The sequence below is a fragment of the Giraffa tippelskirchi genome, chromosome 3 (genome assembly GCF_054371585.1).
Source record: "Giraffa tippelskirchi isolate mGirTip1 chromosome 3, T2T-mGirTip1v1.2.pri, whole genome shotgun sequence".
Classification (NCBI taxonomy): Eukaryota; Metazoa; Chordata; class Mammalia; order Artiodactyla; family Giraffidae; genus Giraffa; species Giraffa tippelskirchi.
This window is the reverse complement of record NC_137277.1, coordinates 122404828-122429605: the sequence shown is the minus strand read 5'-3', so window position 1 is coordinate 122429605 and position 24778 is coordinate 122404828. Positions and strand designations below refer to the sequence as shown.

The 24778-nt window shown below is 37.9% G+C and overlaps 1 protein-coding gene across 26 annotated transcripts in view; it reads right to left on the bottom strand.

Moving 5' to 3' along the window:
* The window catches only part of ZRANB3 (zinc finger RANBP2-type containing 3), a 270266-nt gene that overhangs the window by 144910 nt on the left and 100578 nt on the right, over positions 1 to 24778 (bottom strand). For 12 of the 26 annotated variants that reach the window (XM_081579182.1, XM_081579184.1, XM_081579200.1 and 9 more), the window contains one exon: positions 15518 to 15536. The exons of the other annotated variants lie outside the window; for them this stretch is intronic. In XM_081579182.1, coding sequence (XP_081435308.1) covers positions 15518 to 15536 — 19 coding nt within the window. The remainder of the gene's footprint in view (positions 1 to 15517; positions 15537 to 24778) is intronic. 26 annotated transcript variants of the gene reach the window in all.

Below are 24778 nucleotides of genomic sequence, written 5' to 3'. Positions count from 1 at the left end.
AAAAAAGCAAAAATAAACAAGTGGGATTACCACAAACTAAAAAGCTTCTGCACAGCAAACGAAACCATCAACAAAATGAGAAAACAACCTATAGAATGGAAGAAAGGGCTTACAAATCACATATTTAATAAGAGGTTAATATCCAAAATATGCAAACAACTCCTACAGCTCCATGGGGAGTGGAGGGACCCACAAACAAAAAACAAAAAGCCAATTAAAAAAGGGACAAAAGACCAAATAGATATTTATCCAAAGAAGATATACAGATGACCCACAGGCATGTGAAAAGATGCTCAATGTAACTACTCATCAGAGAAATGCAAACCAAAACCACAATGAGATAACACCTCTTACCTATTAGAGTGTGAGTGTATGTTCAGTCACTCAGTCATGTCTGACTTTTTGCAACCCCATGGACTACCAGTATTCTCTGTCCATGGAATTTTCCAGGCAAGAATACCAGAGTGGGTTTCCATTTCCTACTCCAACATATTAGAATAGGTATTATCAAAGTAAGAAATAACAAGTGTTGCTGAAGATGTGGAGAAAAAGGAACACTCCTACACTGTTGGTGGGAATAAAAATTGGTACAGCCACTGTAGCGGGATATTTCTCAAAAAATTTAGATTTAGAACTATCACATGATCCAGCAACTCTACTTCTGGGTACTCATCCAAAGAAAATGAAAACACTAATTCCGAAAGATACATGTATTCCCATTTTCATTACAGCATTATTTACAATAGCGAAGACATGCAAATAACTTGTGTCCAACACACATATAAATAGAATATTATTCAGCCATTTGTCAAAGCATGGATGGACCTTGCAGGCATTATGCTAAGTGAAATAAGTCAAACAAAGAAAGACAAGTACTGTATAATTTCATTTATGTGTGGAAGCAAACAAACAGAGGTCACAGATACAGAGAACAGACTGGTGGTTGCCAGAGAGGCACAGGGTTGGGGTGGACGAAATGGGTAAAGAGACTCCAAAGGCACAAACTTCAAGTTATAAAATAAATAAGTCATGGGGATACAATGTATACCTTTATGTGACTGTAATTAATAATACTGTATTGTATATCTGAATGCTGCTAAAAGAGCAGATCTTAAAAGTTCTCATCACAAGGAGAAAAATTAGCAACTGTATAGTAACTGATGCTAACTGGACTTATTGTGGTGATCATTTTGCAATATATGAAGTCACTCAGTCGTGTCCGACTCTTTGCGACCCCATAGACTATAGCCTGTCACACACCTCCATCCATGGGATTTTCCAGGCAAGAATACTGGAGTGGGTTGCCATTTCCTTCTCCAGGGGATCTTCCTGACCCAGGGATCGAACCCGGGTCTCCCGCACTGCAGGCAGACTCTTTACCATCTGAGCCACCAGGGAGGCTCACTTTGCAATATATGCAAATATCAAAACATTATGTTGCATACCTGAGACTACAACGGTGTATGTCAATTAGACCTCACTAAAAAACAAAAAACTTACTAATGAGCAAAAAAATCAAAGAATTCCTAAATAAATGGAGAGAGAGTCTGCGTTCCTCTGTAACAGGAAGGAAAGGGGCAGGACACAACTTTTGAAAGAATAACATAGCCCAAGGACACAACATAAACCGATTAGAATCAAATGGGTCCAAGATGGCAGACAAGTCAACTTTGATTAGATTCTGATCCTCAATCAGCAAGCTAAATGACACACCCAGAGGTGCCATGACAGTTTGTTCAAACGATTTGTTAACAAAATAAGCCACTTGTTATATACAAATAAATAATACAGACATTTATTAGAAAATTATCTAGCTTACTTTTAATACACTAAAATTAAAAGAAAAGAGAAATAGGAAGAGCAGAGGACGCATTACTAAATTGAGTTCTGACTAACATCCAGACTTAAACAGAGGTGGGAGGTTCCAAGTCATAGCACATCTGGAGTCCCACTTGGGAAAGGGTCCCAGGCAGCACGTCCACTCTGTGGGTGAGACTTCAAAAATTGCAGTTCAGGGTTCCCGCTTATAATTCCAGGACAGATGCAAAGTGATATCATCATCAATCTGTGACCAAATTGAAAGCCTGGTTTTATGTTAATTCTGTTTGTTTTCTCTTGTAAAACTTGGAATGTTGCTAGGGTTTGGTTGGTCAGGCCCCTCAAGGGGCTCAAAAATCTCAAGATTCCTTCCTGATCTTATCTATGGTGCTGCAAGTCTTGCACTAACAGCAGGCAGTCGCTCATAGTCACTCCCAGGAAGGGCAGAGTCTAGGCAGGTTAGAAGCAAGGTCAGAGGCTGCTCTGTCTCTGAAACCTAAACAAGTTTATTTATTTAATTTCCCTAACACAGTTCCAGCCAGTGTCCCACTCTTTGCAACAGGAGCTCGCTCAAACTCATGCCCACCGGTTGGTTATGCCATCCAACCATCTCATCCCCTGTTGCCTCTTCTCCTCCTGCCTTCAGTCTTTCCCAGCATCAGAGTCTTTTCTAAAGAGTTAGTTCTTCGCATCAGGTGGCCAAAGTATTGGAGTTTCAGCTTCAGCATCAGTCCTTCCAATGAATATTCAGGACTGATTTCCTTTACGACTGGGCGGTTGGATCTCCTTGCAGTCCAAGGGACTCTCGAGTCTTCTCCAACACCAGAGTTCAAAAGCATCAATTCTTTGGCGCTCAGCTTTCTTTATGGTCCAACTTTGACACCCATACATGACTACTGGAAAAACCATAGCTTTGCCTAGATGGACCTTTGTCAGCAAAGTAATGTCTCTGCTTTTTAACATGCAGTCTAGGTTTGTCATAGCTTTTCTTCCAAGGAGCAAACTTCTTTTAATTTCATGGCTGCATTCACCATCTGCAGTGATTTTGGAGCACCCCAAAATAAAGTCTGTCACTGTTTCCATTGTTTCCCCATCTATTTGCCATGAAGAGATGGGACCAGATGCCGTCATCTTCACTTTTTGAATGTTGACTTTTAAGCCAGCTTTTTCACTCTCTTCTTTCACTTTCATCAAGAAGCTCTTTAGTTCCTCTTGCTTTCTACCATAAGGGTGCTGTCATCTGCATATCTGAGGTTGTTGACATTTCTCCTGGCAATCTTGATTCCCCTTGTGCTTCATCCATTCTGACATTTCACAAGGGCTTCCCTTGTGGCCCAACTGGTAGAGTCCGCCTGCAATGCAGGAGACCTGGGTTCAATCCCTGGGTTGGGAAGACCCCTTGGAGAAGGGAAAGGCTACCCACTTCAGTATTCCAGCCTAGAAAATTCCATGGACCGTATAGTCCATGGGGCTGCAAAGAGTCAGACACAACTGATACACAGCCTTGACGTACTACTTTCCCAATGTGGAACAAGTCTGTTGTTACATATCTGGTTCTAACTGTTGCTTCTTGACCTGCAAATAGATTTCTCAGGAGGCAGGTAAGGTGGTCTGGTATTCCCATCTCTTGAAGAATTTTCCACAGTTGATTGTGATCCACACAGTCAAAGGCTTTAGTGTAGTCAGTAAAGCAGAAGTAGATGGTTTTCTGGAATTCCTTGCTTTTCCAAATATCCAACAGATGTTGGCAATTTGATCTCTGGTTCCTCTGCCTTTTCTAAATCCAGCTTGAACATCTGGAAGTTCTTGGTTCACATACTGTTGAAGCCTGGCTTGGAGAATTTTTTTTTTCAGATGTTATTTTATTTATTTATTTATTTTTTAAATAAATTTATTTATTTTAGTTGGGTGGCTTGGAGAATTTTGAGCATTACTTTACTAGTGTGTGAGATGAGTGCAATTGTACGGTAGTTTGAACATTCTTTGGCATTGCCTTTCTTTGGGATTGGAATGAAAACTGACCTTTTCCAGTCCTGTGGCTACTGCTACGTTTTCCAGATTTGCTGGCATATTGAATGAAGCACTTTCACAGCATCATCTTTTAGGATATAAAATAGCTCAATTGGAATTCCATCACCTCCACTAGCTTTGTTCATAGTGATGCTTCCTAAGACCCACCTGACGTCGCATTCCAGGATGTATGGCTCTAGGTGAGTGATCACACCATCATGGTTATCTGGGTCATGAAGATCTTTTTTGTGTAGTTCTTCTGTGTATTCTTGCCACTTCTTCTGAATATCTTCTGCTTCTGTTAAGTCCATACCGTTTCTGCCTTATTTGTGCCCATCTTTGCATGAAACTTTTCCTTGGTATCTCTAATTTTTTGAAGCAATCTCTAGTCTTTTCTATTTTATTGTTTTCCTCTATTTCTTTACATTGATTACTTAAGGGAGGCTTTCTTATCTTTCCTTGTTTTTGGAACTCTGCATTCAGATGGGTATATCTTTCCTTTTCTCCTTTGCCTTTGGCTTCTCTTCTTTTCTCAGCTATTTGTAAGGCCTCCTCAGACAACCTTTTTGCATTTTGCCTTTTTGCACTTCTTTTTCTTGGTGATGGTTTTGATCAATGCCTCCCGTACAACGTTACAAACCTTTGTCCATAGTTCTTCAGGCATTCTGTATATCAGATCTAGTCCCTTAAATCTTACTTGTCACTTCCACTGTATAATTGTAAGGGATTTGATTTACATCATACCTGAATGGTCTAGTGGTTTTCCCTACTTTCTTCAATTTAAGGCTAAATTTGGCAATAAGGAGTTCATGTTCTGAGCCACAGTCAGCTGCTGGTCTTATTTTTGCCAACTGTATAGAGCTTTTCCATCTTTGGCTGCAAAGAATATAATCAGGTTGATTTCCATACTGACCATCTGGTGATGTCCATGTATAGAGTCATCTTTTGTGTTGTTGGAAGAGGGTGTTTGCTATGAGCAGTGTATTCTCTTGGCAAAACCCTGTTAGCCTTTGCCCTGCTTCATTTTGTACTCCAAGGTCAAACTTGCCTGTTACTCCAGATATCTCTTGACTTCCTACTTTGGCATTCCAGTCCCCTATGATGAAAACGACATCTTTTGGGTTGATAGTTCTAGAAGGTCTTGTAGGTCTTCATAGAACTGTTCAACTTCAGCTTCTTTGGCATTAGTGGTTAGGACCTAGACTTGGATTGCTGTGATAGTGAATGGTTTGCCTTGGAAATGAAACAGAGATTACTGTCATTTTTGAGATTGCACCCAAGTACTGCATTTCAGACTCTTTTTTTTTTTTTTACCTATGAGGGCTACTCCATTTCTTCTAAAGGATTCTTGCCCACAGTAGTAGATATAATGGTCATCTGAATTAAATTTGCCCGTTCTAGTCCATTTTAGTTCACTGATTCTTAGAACTTCGATGTACACTCTTGCCATTTCCTATTTGACCACTTCCAATTTACCTTGATTCATGGATCTAACATTCCAGGTTCCTATGCAATACTGTTCTTTACAGCCTCAAACTTTACTTCCATCAGCAGTCACGTCCACAACTGCATGTTGTTTTTGCTTTGGCTCAGCCTCTTCGTTCTTTTTGGAGCTATTCCTCCACTCTTGTTCTCTATTTCTCCATTCTTCTCCAGTGGCATATTGGGAACCTACCAACCTGGGGAGTTTATCTTTCAGTGACATATCTTTTGGTCTTCTCATACTGTTCATGGGGTTCTCAAGGCAAGAGTACTGAAGTGGTTTGCCATTCCCTTCTCCAGTGGACCACGTTTTGTCAGAACTGTCTACCATGATCCCTCCATCTTGGGTGACCCTACATAGCATGGTTCATAGTTGCACTGAGTTAGACAAGGCTGTGATTCATGTGGTCAGTTTGGTTAGTTTTCTGTAATTGTGGTTTTCATTCTGTCTGCCCTCTGATGGATAAGGATAAGAGGCTTGTGGAAGTTTCCTGATGGGAGGGACTGGCTGTGGGGGAATCTGGGTCTTGCTCTGATGGGCAGGGCTATGCTCAGTAAATCTTTGATCCAAGTTTCTGTTCATGGGTGGGGCTGTGTTCTCTCCCTGTAGTTTGGCCGGAGACTGAACTATTCTAGGGGTAATGGCGGTAATGGTGACCTCCTTCAAAAGGACTTATGCTAGCATGACAGGGGCTCACAGGCACTGTCAGTTCTAAGAAACTGTCAAAAGACCAAGGAGTGGGCAGTGGCCCAAATCCTGGAAATCTCCACCCCTTCCCAAAATTAATTGGAATAATCCTCCCACTCATTAGCATATGAAATTACCCAGCCTATAAAAACCAACCATGCCACATTTCCTGGCCACACTTGCCCTCTGTGACAGTCCACACTCTGTCTGTGGAATGTGCTTCTCTCTGAATCTGAATAAATTCATTTCTTACATGTCACTTTGTCCCTAACTGAATTCTTTCTGGGAAGAGACATCAAAAACCTGAGCTTCATTAGGCCCTAAAACCAGGTACTGTGGGTTTTGGCTGGGTTCAAATCCCAGCCACATGAGTTCAAGTCCCAAGCAGGGTTTTGACTGGGTTCCAGTCCCAGCCATGTGGGTTCAAGTTCCAAGCAGGGTTTTGGCTGGGTTCAAGTGCCTAACTGGGTTTGAGTCCCAGCCATGCAGGGTTTTGGCCCAAGTTTGAGTCCCAGCACGTGGGTTCAAGTCCCAATCTGAGTAGTAAACGGTTTCACAGGGACTAAAGGCTCCTCTCGTTAAGGTTTCTTCCCAACTTGGTCTATAAATCTATAGATTTATAGATTCCACCCATCTTTATCTATAAATTCAATGCAATACCAATCAAAATCCCAGCTAGCTGTCTATGGAGACTGAGATACTGATTCTAAAATTTCAAGGATTATTATAAAGCTATAGTAATCAAGATAGTGTGGTATTAGCAAAAGAATAGACACAGGTCTTGGGAACAAAAGGGAGAGCCCAGAAATAGACCCATACAAATAAAGTCAACTGATCTTTGATAAAGAAGCAAAAGTAATTTTTTTCACCAAATGGTGCTGGAACAACTGGACATCCATATGCAAAAAAAAAAAAATATTCAAGGCACTAACTTTATACCCAAAATCAATCAGTAGACCAAAGTGTACTGTAACACTATAAAACTTCTAGAAGGTAACATAGGAGAAAATCTAGGTGGCTTGGGTTTGGCAATGAGAAATAAGACCAAAAGGGCAATCAATGAAAGAAAAAGTTGATAGGTTGGATTTTATTAAAGGTAAAAACTTCTCTGTGAAAGAAACTTTTAAAAGAATGAAAAGATAAGTCAAAGCATTGGAGAAAATACTTGCAAATCACATATCTGATAAGACTTGTACCTAAAATATACAAAGAACTCTTAGAACTCAATAGCAACAAAAAATAATCTAATTAAAACATGAGCAAAAGAACTAAACAAAGGCCATGTCAAAGAAGATTCATAGATGGCAAATAAACAAAAGGATGCTCAAAATCATTTGTTATTTGAGTACTGGAAATTAAAAGAACAATGAAATTCCACTATACCTAGTACAATGGCTAAATTTTTTTTTTTTTATAATCTTTTTTTAACTGACATTACCAACTGCTGGTGAAAATGCATGGCAAGGGGAATTCTCACTCACAACTAGTGGGAATGTCAAATGATACAGCCACATCTAAAAGCAGTTTGACAGTTTTTGACAAAAGTGAACATATTCTCACCACACATTATGGGTTGAATTGTGTCTACTCACCAAAAGATAAATTGAAGTCCTACCCAATCAATATTTCAGGACATGACCTTTTTTGGACATAGGGTTGTGCAGATGTAATTAGTGAAGAGGATGTCATATCACAGTAGGGTAAGCCATTAATACAATCTGACTAATGTTCTTACAAGAGGATTAGAGACAGACAGAAGGGAAGAACGCCTCGTGAAAAGGGAGGCAGGGATTGAAGTGACACATCTACAACCCCAGAAATGCCAAAGACTGCCAACCAACATCTGAAGCAAGGAGAAAGGCTTCAAAGAGATTCTCCCTCAGAGACCTCAGAAAAAAACAAACTTCCTGACACCTTGATTTCAGACTTCCAGCCTCTATAACTGAGAGAGGATAAATTTCTGTTGTTTTAGGCCACCAAGTTTGTGGTACTTTCTCATGGCACCCCTGGGAAACTAACACACCTTATAATCTAGCAATTGCACTCCTAGATAGTTACTCAACTGATTATACCCACACAAATACCTACATAACTTTCAAAATTGGATGCAACAAATACATCCCTTCATCTTGGTGAATGGAAAAACAAACCATGGCATATCCATATCATGGAATTTTATTCAGTGATAAAAAGAAAAGCTATCAAGCCACAAAAAGACATGGTTGAAACTTAAATGCATAAGCTAAGTGAAAAAAGTCCATCTGAAAAACCCTCAAACTGTATACTGCCAATCGTATGACATTCTGGAAAAGGCAAAATGATAGCGTCATTAAACACATCTTTGGTTGTTGGGGGTTTTGGCCTGAAGGGAATTAAGTAAGTGAAGCACAGGGGATTATTTAGAGCAGTAAAATTATTCTGTGTGATACTGTAATGGTGCCTACAAGACATTGTTTGTGAAAATCCATAGAGCATTATAATACATTACAAAAAGTAAACTTTGATATATATAAATAATTTGAAAATAATTTAGGAGGTGAGGGGATGTCATGATGCAATGTAATGTGTAATACAATAATTGGAATGTATTATAAGTGTATGAAACAACTTCACTGGATCACAAAGAGAAATAACTCTGAAAATGAATGGAATCTGTAAAAATAAAGGTAAAAGGAAATATACATAAGCACTGAACTCTAGTTAATAATTTTCTTTCCTGTGAGGATACAGGCTAATAATACTGAAACCACCATGCCTGTATACTACAAATGCATAATTAATTAAACAGATATCAGATGGTGGGAGCTAGGATTCTCACTGATGGAGTGGGAAGTTACAGTTAAGCAAGGGAAAAAGATAGAATGATCCATGTGGTAAAGGATTAGAGCTGGAGAAATCAAGAAGAATCCATGCTTAGCTTAAATACAGATACAGCTGGTTGCATAGATAAATATCTATAAATATATACATACACACACATATATAAGTACACACACATTTATCTCTTTGTTCTGTCAGCTGAGAGGACCTAGAAGAAATGACACCTCAGGAAAAATGAGTACACCTACCACCTAGATCTGATTCCAGTATCTTTCTCCAACAAGAAGAACCAGGATTTCCTGGAGAAATAGCTGATTCAAGGACTGGGATAGGAAATATACAAGAGAAGCCTGGAGCATCTTGTAGTGCCAGAAAGTAAGAAAATGCTGAAAAAAAAAAAAAAAGAAAGAAAGCACAAAACCCCAAACAGAACAACCTAAAGAAAGCACAAAACCCCAAACAGAACAACCTATAGAGAAGTGGGCACGTCATGGAACACAGGAGTGAATTAAAAGACCTCCCAACAGCCAAAGCTGGAACCACTTCTGTAATAAAATAAAAAAGTACTGATAATAACCCAAAATATAAAATGAATGTCCATGAGTCCTACAGATATAAATACACAGTAAAGTAAGTGAGTGAATGAATGAATTTCAAATAATTTATGTATTTGTTGTTGTTTAGTAGCTCAGTTATGTCCTACTCTTTTGTGAACTAGCTTGCCAGGTTCCTCTGTCCATGGGATATTCCAGGCAAGAATACTGGAGTTACTAGAGTGGGTTGCCATTTCCTTCTCCAGGGGATCTTCCTGGATCTTCTCCAGTTATTGAACCTGCGTCTCCTGTATTGGCAGGCAGATTCCTTACCACTGAGCCACCAGGGTAGCCCAATTTATCTATTTACTCTGCCTTTAAGGAAGTAGAACATAAATCCCCATTCCTTAAGTATGGGCTACATAGTTATTTTCTTTCAAAAACACAGTATGGGAAGGAACAACAACAACAAAACCAGTAATTTTACAGGGTAAAAGCCTTACAAACATTACATCAAGCCAGATAATCAAGGTTAACATCAACAGTGATAAGTTAAATTGACATTATGTACCCTTGCTATTACATGGTGACAATGGCACTTTACCTCTGTGGTCTTCTTGTCAAAATACATTACCCCACTCTGATCATGAGAAAAACATCAGACAACATATTCCAGTTAAGAAACATTTTACCAAATACTAAACAATTAATTCTCAAGACTGTAAAGGTCTTCAAAAACAAGGAAAGTCTGAGAAACTCACAACTAAGAGAAGCTATTGGTTAGTCATGCGGATGTGAGAGCTGGACAATAAAGAAGGCTGTGCACTGAAGAATTGATGTTTAGAATTGTGGTGCTGGAAAAGACTCCTGAGGTCCCTTGGACTGCAAAGAGATCAAACTAGTCATTCCTAAAGGAAATCAACCCTAAATATTCATTGGAAGGACTGATGCTGAAGCTGAAGCTCCAATACTTTGGTCACCTATGCGAAGAGTCAACTCATTAGAAAAAACCCTGATGCTGGGGAAGATTGAAGGCAAGAGTTAAAGGGGACAACAGAGGACAAGATGGTTGGATGGCATCACCAACTCAATGGACATGAGTTTGAGCAAGCTCTGGGAGATGGTGAAGGACCGGGAAGCCTGGCATGCTGCAATCCATGGGGTCACAGAGTTCAACATGACTGAGTGACTGAACAACAACAACCTGTCTATTTAAAACATATATTGGAGTTACATGTTATAAAACATGGATGGACTCCTGCAAAAGAAAAAGGACATCAGTAAAAACCTGAGGATGTCTAAATAAAGTATGGTTTTTAGTTAACAGTACTAATATATGAATATTGGTTCATTAATTGAGACACATTACTATTAGTATAATAAAGTAGCTAATAATGAGGGACTGGCTTTGGGGCATAAGAGAACTCTCTGTACTATCTTCACAATAACTCTATAAAACTAAAACTGTTCTTGAAGTTCCCTGGTGGGACAGTGGATAACAATCTACCTGCCATTGGAGGGGTCACGGGTTCGATCCCTGGTCCAGGAAGATTCCACATGCTGCACAGCAACTAAAGCCCGTTCACCACAACTACTGAGCCCATGCTCTAGAACCCATAAGCCACAACTACTAAAGCCCTCATGCCCTGGAGACCGCACCCCACAAATAGAGTCGACCTGCTGCAATTACTGAAGCTCAATGCCTAGCGCCTATGCTCCACAACAAGAGAAACCCCCACAATGAGAAGCCCATGCACCGCAACGAAGAGTAGTCCCTGCTCTCCACAAATAGAGAAAGGCTCCAAGCAGCAACGAAGACCCAGTGCAACCAAAAAAAATTTAAAAAGACTATTCTAAAATTTAAAAATTATTTTTAAGAAAGGACATTCAAAAAATAGTAAAGCTGACTTTAGAAATGAGGAACAAGCAGGCAAATGATACCGTTTTAGAGGACAGTCTCAACAGCACAAATGCTATCACTTATCATTCAGCTTCATCCATTTGAGCACTGTGTCTTACAGAATCTTCTGTATTTAAGAATCCTTTCAAAACATAGAAAGTCTGGTTCCTGCAGACTTTGTATAGAACAGAGATAATGGACTTGGGAGCTGGATTATTTCAGATTAGGTATCAGCTCCTAGCATGTCCCAGCTCCATTAACTAACATACCTGTGCTTCAGCTTTCTCATCTAAAAAATGATGGTGGTAATAATAATCATAACATTCTATTGGGTTGTCCAGAGATGAAATAAATGAATACATGTACATCAGTAGAACAGAACCTGGCATTTATGTGTTAATTAAGTATTAAGTTTTTAATCAGTCTATTTACTCATCAAAAATGGACCACCACCCCGAAGGGGTTATGCTTCTGTTTATCAGAAACAGTAAAAGCTCAGAGGGGATTCAATTCCACCAGGGACTGGTAAAGGGAAAGAAGGATTTGTAGGAGCAAATGGAATAAAAATTATCATCTCAGCTCACTTTGTCAAACCAAGGTCGGCTTACATAAGAGGAAAACTAAAATTCTTCACGTCTGGTTTAATTTCTTAGTCCTCAAACCTAAAATGTTGGCAGAGTCTATATCACAGTATCAATTTTAAGGTATTCTGCTACGAAATAATCTTCTAAAGGGGGTTCTTTGGTGTTTTGAGACACCTACAGATTTCTGCCTGCAGAGAAAATCACAAGGCTTTTCAAACTTCAGCCTCCAGAAAAACTTCTGCAAGCATTCAACAGTTTCCACAGCCTTTCCCCTCCAAACTTCTCTTCCCGAGAAGCACCTTGACCAAAAAGAAAAGAGCATCCATAATGATAACTATCTGGTCTCTGTTCCAAATATTTATCTATTAATCCCAAAATAGTCACAAAGTAAGCCAAGCCAAGTGGCTTAGCCTTGACAAACAGTTTCGTTTTCTTCTGAAAAAGGAAGGAAAGCAATACTTTATTTGGTATACCATCCCTCTGCCTCCAACTGTTTTCTCAAGGAACAGGAAGGAAACTTAGGGAAAAGTATAGGGGGAGAGGCCTAAAGTAGAGTACTAACAAAAATATTACAAACGAGGAAAGTAGGAATTTTCTGACTCTGATAATAGATTCAATACACAGAGAAGACAGATCCATGTACTGACAACATTTTGTCCACAGCTGCACAATTATTAAGCTATTGATCTAAACCCAGGATGTTAATCTCATTTTCTTAAATAAAAATGAACATCACAAAAATTTTGTAAACACTAAGCTTCTACCAAGAATAATTGCCTTTAAATCCCTGAAAATAAGGTATTAAGTGTGTAGGTTAAATATTTTTCTCATGTGTATCTACTTGAATTACCTGGTATACGTTAATGTGAAATTGTTTTTCACATTTAAAATCTTTTTGTGAATAAAAATTTTCAACAGAACAAGGACACAGTGGTTAAAAAACTATTAAAAAACAGTAAAGGTAATAGTGCAAGAGCCTGACTACAGACTGTGGCCTGAAATTCCTTTATTAAAGGAATACTATTTCAAAAGAGTTTCTGTATGTTTACTGTATAGCTCTTGAGACAACACTTAACTATATTAAACAAAGAAGGGGAAATAGGAATTAAAAGAGCTTAAGCTAAGTCTGCAAAGTTAATTTTATTAAAAGTTGCAGCTTTGTTGGTTATCTAAAACATAGTTTTATAATAAATACTCAAAGAGAAGTAAGTCACCATTCCAATTTTAAGTTAATGACTATCTTATATGCAATAGATAGGTTATATAATTCCACAAAGATTTTATACATTAGAAAAGACATTAGTGGAAAGATACTAGAAGAGGACGCAGTTATACCAGTGAAGGAAGTCATTTGCTTCTAAAGCTAAGGAGGAAAGATCACAGCAGACAGTTAAATTATACAATACTCCAAGTAGGTATTCAAGCATTAAAAAAAATAATAATAGAGGTTAATAATAGAGATGTAAAATTGTTCTCCTAAAGTTCTATCTATTGATAAGTCAAATATTCATCATATCAAAATATATTTTTTAATTTTAAAATCAAAACGTGGTTGACCTCCAAATTATAAACTGCATTTCCTTCTCTGACTTCACTACTGTTTTGTGATAAGGGCAAGAGAAGGAGAACAGTATTAGAAAATAAAATGAAGGTCAAACCAGAGTTCATATAATTTACATATATACAAGTTCTTTCTATTTCAATACTTTTAATTTACTCACTTTCATCCATATAGCTCAATAAGATTCCACAGAAATGGCATTTCAACTCAATCAAAAAACAGAGGATGTTATTGTATTTTGAGCTGTGATCTTAGAATTTACAACACTATGCTATTTCTGTGACTGTTTTTTGTACTTATATGTTAAATTGAGGATTTTTCCTTAATTAACCTTATTGATAGGGGATTCAACATAATGAACTGTGGAAAGTCAAATAAGTGTAAAAAATAAGAGTCTTTAAAATGCTGGTGAAAAGGGAGGAGATATGAGGGACACAAAAGGGGAATCTTCTTTTAAGTACTGAGAAAATATTAAATGGTTCTTTTAAATTTATTAAATTAAAAAATAATAGTTTCAAAAGATTACTACAAATCCTAATACATGTGACAAGTGTAACTGTAAATAATAGGAGATGAAAAGTCAAGAGTATAATGAAAAACTCTTGTTGGCTAAAGCGTTCATCGTGAACTCATCATGCACCATCCCTAGTCTAATGTTAACTGAGAAAACAGGGAAATATAAATGCTAAGCAGAGTTAAGGTGCTAATCAAATGTTTATTTCAATCCATGAATGATTCTGCACATTTAAGGCATATTCAAACCGCAACCAAATTGAAGAACAAGGTAGCAGTGACATGTCATAGCCAGTGAAATGTTCCCCATGAATCACTAGAGGAGATTACCATATAACACAACATGTTTTATTGACTGTGAACATAAAACTGGTCTGTTTAAAAAATAATTTATATATACATCAATACATGTGGCACACATTTATACATTATATAAAATGGTTATGCCTAGTTTTGAGGTTTTGAAGTATGAATTTATACTCCTATTTGGTGAAAACATATTCAGGGACTAAAAACATAAGCCTCTTTTAGTTATTTTGGACCCTCAAATCTATAAATTTATGTAGATTCTTTCGGAATTCATCTTGTTCCAAAATAGAAATTTCTACTTTTTTTCCAAAAGTTCATGTCTTGTCTCTTTAATTACACTGTTGAACTTTTTCACAGGCAATGACTATGTTTCTAACTGTAACATTTAGTCTAAACAAATGCCTATAAAGCGTTCAAACTAAAAACTTCAGTAATTATAAATCAGCATGAACCAAGAAGCCATATATCAACCTTCTGCTTGGCATTCATTTGCATGTTATACTTTTATTTACTTTTTTCCTAGAGATATGCCATTGGTGAGTCTACATGTAAATAAAATTAAAAAATAGCTAATTGGGAGAATTTTTTATGGTTTCATTTATATCTTTTAAAAAAATCAATATCCATTTTCTTCATCTCTGATATATTTTTAAATGTATATGTTTTACTATTATCATTAAAGATATCATGAAAACAGTAACACATTTTTCAAAATGATATCAAAAATCATAACTTTATTGATGTAAATTTACTCAGAATATATGCAGAGTACTGCAGCTTATGTAGCAAGAGCTTCCATTTCAATGGAAAAATCTGAATATGACTATATACAAGTACATGCCACTCAAAGATATCAAATTGATTAGTGACAATAAAACACCATTTGAATAGTACACTTCACACTCATACAAAACAATTAAAAATAACCTTTAGAGCAAAATCTTCAAAGTTCAGGTTCTAAGCAAGCAGCATTTTGACAAGTAAAGAAGAGTTCAGCTTTGTTTGGGGTTGCATTCATTCTTCTGAGGCCAAAAATATAGAATTTTTGGATCACTAATGTTAATACTAACATGTTCCAAATGCACGCCCTGCATGCATGCACACACAAACACACACACACATTCTCTTTCTCATTCTTATTCTCTCTGCTGCTGCCCTGCCACCTGCCTCCTCGCCCTCCCCCTCTCCTCTCCATATACAGATGTACAGTCATATGAGAGAGAGTACAGGGTAAATAGCAGACAATAAAAATTGGTTGGGGAATTTTATAAACGACATAAAAATCATGAAAACACTTACTTCATCAGCCACCATACACCTGGAAAAAATAAAAATAAAACCAAATTAATGTCTTAATTACCAAAGTCAACCATTTAAAAAGTTTTGATTAAGTGTTGTTGTGTTAAGTAGCTTGCCACAAAACAGTTTACACATTATAGCACCAAGCCAGAGAGAGGTGTTTATAAGTGTGCATAAGAATAAGGGCCTTTCCTGACTTACAAGACTCTCCAGCTGCCAACAGCATATGGCTATGTGGGACTGTTAGTTTCAGATATGCTGTTTCCCAATGCTCACCCATGGCGATAGCTACAATGACCCTTTGAAAATGTGAGCAAAATGGCAAGTGATTGTACCAATGACTTCCATCCTTACCAGTAAACCTTACTTACTGGTAAGGTTTACTGGTCTAAGGTTTACTGGTCTCCCCTAGAGATTAGAAGAATGCTGTATTAAAGTGCACTAGCATGTTATACATAAAATTATATTAATATATGCTATATTATACATGCTAGGCCACTTTTAAGCTGAATTTTGTATTCTACTATTATTTCACTAAATTTTCTCCTCCCTATTCTTTCTTATCAACCTACAGAAGTAAATTCTATCCACTGGAAATTGAGGATGGGGGCATAAACTAAGGTTGTAATTAGAAGAAAAAAGCAAAGAACAAAACAAAGGACAGCAGATATGGTCAGGATCATGAGGGGTCCTTTAGAGACAGTGAGTACATCATAAGGAGAAAAACCAATCTCTTAACCAAGGTGATAGCCAGGAAATTAAAAAGAAAAAAAGAAAAACTAGGATATTATAAAAATCAGAAAGGAAAAAAGTCGCTATTTGCATTTTTCTCCTTCCTTTAATCCCAATGGCCTTGACATTATACTATATTACATGCTTTCTTTTAACATAAAATACAAATTAAGAATTTGGTAATAAATATATTATTAAGAAATAACCTACAGGTAAAATGGAATTTTGTTCTTAAAATGAAAAAAAGATGGCAGCCTGCATATTAAGTTTTTATGGGAAAATAAAATACAAATACTCTAACTGAAATTTAAAACATATCCAATAGTAACAAGTTTATTACATTTTTTGCAAACAGGCTGGAAAAGCAGAAAACTAAAAAGCAATACTTTGAAAAATATGACTTATTTCCAGGAAGATTTACATGTATACCTACTTTTTCATTTTAAAATCCAATTCAAATTTGGTAAAGATGTCATTTGAAGTATATATTATTTACTGAGTGCCTGTTAAGTAACTCAATAGGGAAGAGAAGAGAGTGGCAGAGGATGAGATGGTTGGATGGTATCACCGACTCAATGGACATGAGTTTGAGCAAACTCCAGGAGATAGGGGAGGACAGGGAAGCCTGGCTGCTGCAGTTCATGGGATTGCAAAGAGTCATACACAACTTAGCAACTGAACAACATTATGTAACTAGCACTGTCATAAGTTTGTGTGCTCAGTCGTATTCGACTCTTTGCGACCCCATGGACTGTAGCCCGCCGGCCTCCTCTGTCCATGGGATTTCCCAAGCAACAATATTGGAGTGAGTTGCCATTTCCTCCTCCAGGGGATCTTCAAGACCCAGGGTCAAACCTGCAGCTCTTGCATTGGCAGGCAGATTCTTTACCACTGAGCCACCTGCGAAGCCCAAGTCCTAGGGATATAGCATCTAAAGGTTTCTCCTCATGAAGGGTGACTGTAAGAACTTCTGACAATGAACAAATAAATGATCCAAGTGGTGATATGTGGCATTAAAAAAACTGAAACAAGGTAAGTGGAATAGGGAAATAAGGGAGTATCTATTTTATAGAGTGGTCAGGAATAATCTTTATGATAAAGCAATTCAAACAGATCTGAATAAGTTGTCACAAATTTAATGAGGAAGGGAATCAGGAGAAAATCTGGAGGAAGAGTACTCTCAACAAAGCAATGAGCAAATGCAAGAGCTCTGAGATAAGATGGTTATGATGTAGTTAAGCAAGCGGAGGGAGTCTAATGTGACTAAAATGCACTGAGTCATGGCAAATGGTAGAAAATAAGGTTGGAAGCACCTTAGGTCCTGACCATGGACAGCCGTAAGCAATGGCATGAAGTCTAGATTTCCTTAGAATCCTTTGGAAGTAAGCAACATTTAACTTTTTAAAAAGATTACTCTGGCTTCTAGAGAATAAACTGTAGAGAACAAGAGCAGAAACAGAGAGAGCAGATAAGACGCACCTGAAATAGAACAGGAGAGGAACAACAATATATGGAGACACAGGTGGTGAAAAGTGGTCAGTTTAGACACATTTTGAAAGCAGTCAATAGGATATGCTGAACAATTGGGATAGGGATATTATGGATATGAAACAGGGGAAAGAAGTCAAAAATGAATCTTAAGATACTGGCTTAAGCAATTAACTGTGAAAAAAAAATGGTGGTAATGCATTCAGAGAGAAAGGAAGAGTGAGGAGAACAGCAGGTTTGGAGATCACAATCAAAAGTTCTGTTTGGGGGACTTCCCTCGTGGTCCAGTGGTTAGGACTCCGTGCTTCCACTGCAGGGAGCACAGTTTAGTCCCTGGTCGGGGAGCTAAGATCCTGCAAGTTGCAGCAAGGTTAAAAAAAAAAAAAAAAAAAGGTTAGGTTTGGATCTGTAACCTTTCTGGTATCCACTAGATACCCCAGTTGAACTATTGGGTGGGGCACGGGATATGTGACTCAGGGGAACAGGAGGGACTGATATAATAAATCTGGGAGTCATTAGAATGTAAAGGCACTGGAATGAGAAAGGATTAAGGATAATCTGTAATATAACACCTTGACTGTGGCTTGTTTTTTATGCCCAACTCCAAGTTCCTTAACTTTCTAAAGTTAAGCAGCTACTGTGACCTGCAGGCTGCTAGATAAGGTTTCTGACTTCAGTCAAGTAACATCAGAGCAAACTGTTAGGCAGCTAAATCACCCCACGGGTGGTTAACCGACTGAAAAACAGCATCAGAGCCCCAGGCAACAACTGACACAACAGAAGGCTGTGGATCACTGCCTTGGCTTGGCTTTTAAGTATCTGAACCCCCCAGCTGTAAGATTCTCTTCCAGCCCTCTGGTTATGCTGGATTCTCCGAACATAAGACAGGTGGGTCTTCCCAACTTTGGAAACCAGGACAGTTCAAGTACATCAAAGAGCACTGAGCTTCCTTCAGGTATTTCTAGTGGGGTTGACTGTCCTTCAAATTTAGGCACTATATCTGTCCCAACCTCTGGCAGTCCTGCTATTTACAACAGTTCAGCAACCAGACTTGATTTCCAATGAGCTATCATAGAAATAGCCATCATTGAAGCTGAAGCTCCAAAATTTTGGCCACCTGATGCGGACAGCTGACTCATTGGGAAAGACCCTGGTGAAGACTGAAGACAGAAAGAGAAGAGGGCGACAGAGGATGATAGACGGTTGGATGGCATCACCGATTCAATGGACATGAACTTGGGCAAACTCCAGGAGATGATGAGGGACAGGGAAGCCTGTTGGGCTGCAGTCCATGGGGTCTCAAAGAGTCAGACACAACTTGGCGACTGAACAACAACAATAACAATCATAGAAAAATAACTGATCATGTGAGAGTCCCCATCATCTGAAAGAGCAGAATACAAGTAAATAATCAGAATATATATCTAGTGAAAGAGAAGTGCTGGAAAGACTAAACACCTGCACAAAAGTTGGTATAGCACCTAAATAAATTCTAATGCAATACACACACTCCCTTCCATGATTTCCAAACTAAAATGAGTAGATTAAAAAAACAAATTGACTGACAGCTAAATCAGTAGACTACGAGATGAAGTACAAAGAAAAAACACTTGAAGAACAGAATCTGAAAACTAATGTGAAAAATTGGTGTTCAAAAGGAAAAAGGACACAACATATGAAGGAGAAGCAAAAAATTAAGTAAATAAAAGAAAATTTCTTTGGGCTAAGGAAAACACCTCTGATGGATAACTGAAATGGGGAACCACATTTCAGGGTGAGCTGAAAAGAAAAGACAAATACCTACTCACATCCTTATAAAATTCATTTATCTTATGAATAAAAAGAAAACCTTGTAAGTATTCAGACTGAAAGAAAAATTATCAATAAAGGGGAAAAAAAACAACTGCACTGCACTTTTACCATCAACATCAGAAACTAAAAAACAATGGAAGCTAATCTAGACTACTTGAAAGGAAAGCAGAACTCCTGAATCTTATATCCAGTTGAGATACCCATTAATTAAAAGGGATGGCAAAAAGACATGCAGCTAATCAAGATCTCCAAGATTATATCACTTAAGCAAATCATTTGAAGAAAAATACTTGAGAAAAGTAACCAAACAATAAAAACACCTAAATATAGATTCAAGATAGAAGATGAAAAGGAAATGTGATTGGCAATGAAACTATATATACGTGAATTTAGTGGATGCTGTATATTCTAAATGAAGACTCTACAAGTAGAAGGACCTCACTCTACAATCTGAAAGTGAAAAACTGAAGGGAGGTAACAAAGGAGAGGGAGTACTAAAATTATTCTAAAGCAGAATACTAAATTTGTTCTTGTTGTTCAGTTGTTAAGTTGTGTTCAACTCCTGCAATCCCATGGACTATGTAGCCCACCAGGCTCCTCTGTCTATGGGATTTTCCAGGCAAGAATACTGAAATGAGTTGCCATTTCCTTCTTCAGTGGATCTTCCCAACCCAAGGATCAAACCCACATCTCCTGCACTGGTAGGCAGATTCTTTACCACTGAGCTACCAGGGAAGCTCCAGAAAATCAAATAGGTGATATTTAAAGTCAGGAGACTAAATGAGATCACCTAGGAAGAAGAGAGCTACTGACAGAGCCCTGGAGCTCTGACAATAAGAGGTCACAAAAGGGAGGAGGATCCAGCAAAGGAAACTGGGGAGGATCCAGTAATATAAAAAGATACAAGAAGAATGTAGTGACCTTGAAGCCAAGTTAAGAAACTGTTTTGGGAAGGAGCTAATGAACAACTATGACAAATGCTGCTGACAAGTCTAGTGAAATATGGTCTAAGAATTGATCATTTGATTTGGCAAGAGATCATTCACAGCCCTGACAAGAGCAACTTTGATAGAACAGTAGGGACCAAAAGCCTCACCTGAAAGGGTTCAGGAGACAATGGAAGGAAAAGAGGGCAGAGACTAAGTAGAGATTACTGTCTAAAGGAATTATCCTGTACGAGTAACAAATAAATATGGTAGTAGCTCAAAAGAAAACTAGGGAACACAGAAGATATTTTAAAAAGACAAAATACTATACATAACCCAATCACTGACTCTATGAATGTAACATCTGTGGATCAGACACTTGGCAATCAAGGTAAGACAACAAATAAAAATGGTCAAGTAGCTATGCATTAAGATGGTAACAGAAGAAGTAGAAATGAATGGGGTTCTCCTGCAAAAATTGTAAAAAAAAGGAAGCAACTTTTTTCATGGCTACAACCTTCGGAAGCACTCTTATCCTGAAAGTGAAGGGAAGGAACTAAAAATATTTTTGGAGGTAGAGAACAAGGTTCAAGGACTAAGAAGTCCAGGGGATACACATTCCAAACCAGGGTGAATGGGTTAACAGTGTCAAATGCTGCAAAGGATGACTAAAAGGCCACCATACTAAGTTAAAAGGAGCTCACTTGCAGTTCTCATTTGTTGAGAGGATTATGGATAGTAAAAGAAAAAAAAAAGGGGGGGGAGGAGGCAACAGATACAGAGTAATCAGAAAGGAATTTTGGTAGCAAAAAACAAAAAAACAAGAGAAAAACTAACAATAGGGAAGTAGCCATATAACATGTTGGAAACCCGAACACTGGGCACGGAGTCAACATTGAGAAGGAAAACAATAAAAATGACTGATGGAGACCATAATATAAAAAGTGAAAACATAGCTAATCCAATTTCTCCCTTCATAGAAATTTTATATCATATCTGAATGAAACTAAAATCTAAACTTCATTTGTAAATGAAAGACTGCCCATAATCACATTATATCCATGGAAATATAAACAGTTTTTTTCTCCCACTGGGAGATAGCAAATACAATCTGTATTATAGGGACTTTAACCTACAGCTAAAAAGAAAACTTCCTTCATTAAAGAATATGCATTTTATTTGTCAAACCTGGTTTGGTATGCCAATAGCTATACAATTTTATCTGAATTTAACAAACAGTTCAGTTTTCCATTTTCATAAAAAATAAATAATATTCTTTGTTCCAAATTCATTGTTAATTCCTTGAATCATAGCTTATCCAGCATGGCTGCAGACATCAAAAAAGCAACTTTTCATTTCACTAAGTTGTTTCCAAAACCTTGAGGCTCCTTAATTAATCACCACTTACAGTATCAAGACATATATATTTTGGTATTTGCAGTAGCCATATCTGTGGATGCACATGTTCAGTGTTAGCTGTTTTAAACCCAAATTCAAATATAGGTAGAAAAGAGAAAACTGAATAGCATTATACTTTGCTAACAATCACTTTACACACCACCAAATTTCTAATCTAAGACTCATAGAACTGAATAATGTGTGTTCAACTGGAAGCTTTTCTCCAATTTCTTTATATTAAAAAAAAAAACACCTTTTCAATAATTAACACCCGTATCTCTTTTGAATAAATCATTTCAAAAAGAAAACAGAAAAACTCTTCAAGAGAATATTTTGATGACATTGAGAATTTAGTGCTCTAATTCTGTATGAAAAACCTAGATAGTGTATTGAAAAGCAGAGACATTGCCTTGCTGACAAAGGTCCATATAGTCAAAGCTATGGTTTTTCCAGTAGTCATGGATGGAAGTGCGTTCAACCATAAGCATACAGGTTTCTCAAGAGGCAGGTCAGATGGTCTGGTATTCCCATCTCTTTAGTTCTTCTTCACTTTCTGCCATAAGGGTGGTGTCATCTGCGTATCTGAAGTTATTGATATTTCTCCCGGCAATTGTGATACCAGCTTGTGCTTCCTCAAGCCCAGCGTTTCTCATGATGTACTCTACATATAAGTTAAATAAGCAGGGTGACAATATACAGCCTTGACGGACTCTTTCTCCTATTTGGAACCAGTCTGTTGTTCCATGTCCAGTTCTAACTGTTGCTTCCTGACCTGCATACAGGTTTCTCAAGAGGCAGGTCAGGTGGTCCAGTATTCCCATCTCTTTCAGAATTTTTCACAGTTTATTGTGATCCACACAGTCAAAGGCTTTGGAATAGTCAATGAAGCAGAAATAGATGTTTTTCTGGAACTCTCTTGCTTTTTCGATGATCCAGCAGATGTTGGCAATTTGATCTCTGGTTCCTCTGCCTTTTCTAAAACCAGCTTGAACATCTGGAACCACCCTTTAGTATGGTATATTTGACCAATGCTAACTTAATGTTAGTCAACAAAGGTCCGTACAGTCAAAGCTATGGTTTTTCCAGTAGTCATGTACAGATGTGAGAGTTGTACCATAAAGATGGCTGAGACCAAAGAATTGATGCTTTCGAATTGTGGTGCTGGAGAAGACTCTTGAGAGTCCCTTGGATAGCAAGGAGTTCAAACCAGTCAAACCTAAAGGAAATTAACTCTGAATATTCATTGGAAGGACTGATGCTCAAGCTCCAGTACTCTGGTCACCTGTTGGGAAGAGCCAACTCACTAGAAAAGACTCTGATGTTGGGCAAGATTGAAGGCAGCAGGAGAAGGCGATGACAGAGGATGAGATGGTTGGGTGGCATCACTGACACAATGAACATGAGTTTGAGCAAACTCTGGGAGATAGTGAAAGACAGGGAAGTCTGGTGTGCTGCAGTCCACGGGGTGGCAAAGAGTTGGACACGACTTAGCAACCGAACAACAACTTAATGTTACTTTAACAAACCCAACCACTGTTCCGTATAGACTAAGCCACAGGGCCAGGAGTTCAGAGAACCAAGTCACAACATTTTTTCTAGCTATAGCAGTATCTTAAAATCCCTTTCTGCATAATTATCAAAGTTCAATATGATAAATTGGCCTGTGTTTTATTTGTTTAGTTTTAATATTGTTTACTTTTGGAATTGGGGATACATTATAACCACACGATTTAAGAGGTATAAAAGTAGAAAATCTTTCTCCAATCCCTGTTCCTCAAGGGTGTCCCAGACATTGGCTGTAGCCAACTTCTTGTGTAGCTTTCTGGAAACAGGCTCTGTGAATACAAGTTAATATATGTGTATGCATGTGTTTACAGTGTGTATGTGTGTGTGTGTGTATATATATATATAGATATGTATGTGCATCACAAATAATAACTTAAGATTTATACCTTTCCTAATCTTACATAAAATCCCTAAAGTCCACAATATAATACCGTAACATGATACTAACATGCAACATAAAAGACAGAAGGGGAAAAAAAAAAGGAAAAGAATTGAGGTTGAAAATTAGAAAAAAAATTTCTTGCTTTGACAAATGGTAAATATATGTGGTCACGAAACCCTCTGCTTCAGCTCTCAACTAGCTTGATTTTTCATACTGTCTGCGGTAGAACAACACTTTCTGGAAAAGATCTCCTGGGCCTCCCAGCCACTCTTCTCCTCCTAGCTTTCATCTCTGCCCCATTTCTGGTGCCTCCTCTGCTACTCAACCTCTTTCGTGTTCAATCTTCAGTCATATTCTCCTTGTGCTCCTCCTAAATGCCTAAAGCTATTGTTCATTCTCATAGTTTTAAGTACCACACATACACAAGCCGTAAATCTGCACCTAAAGAGATCCAACCAGTTCATCCTAAAGGAAATCAGTCCCGAATATTCATTGGAAGGACTGATGGTGAAGCTGAAACTCCAATACTTTGGCCACCTCATGCGAAGAACTGACTCATTTGAAAAGACCCTGATGCTGGGAAAGATTGAGGGCAGGAGGAGAAGGGGACAACAGAGGATGAGATGGTTGGATGGCATCACCGACTCAATAGACATGGGTTTGGGTGGACTCTGGGAGTTGGTGATGGACAGGGAGGCCTGGTGTGCTGCGGTTCATGGGGTCGCAAAGAGTGGGACATGACTGAGCGACTGAACTGAAGGCTTTTACAATATACTCCAGATAGATGCACATTTAAAACCTCTTTTTGGAACTTTTCCCTGAATATCCTGAAGTTATTATGGCATAGGATGCATGTTTATATTTGAAACTGAAGCTAATTAAGCACTTGATTAAAACAAAAACAATCAAATCTCTAGAGGGATTATTTAAACAATGGATTTGAGTCTGTGACTCTTA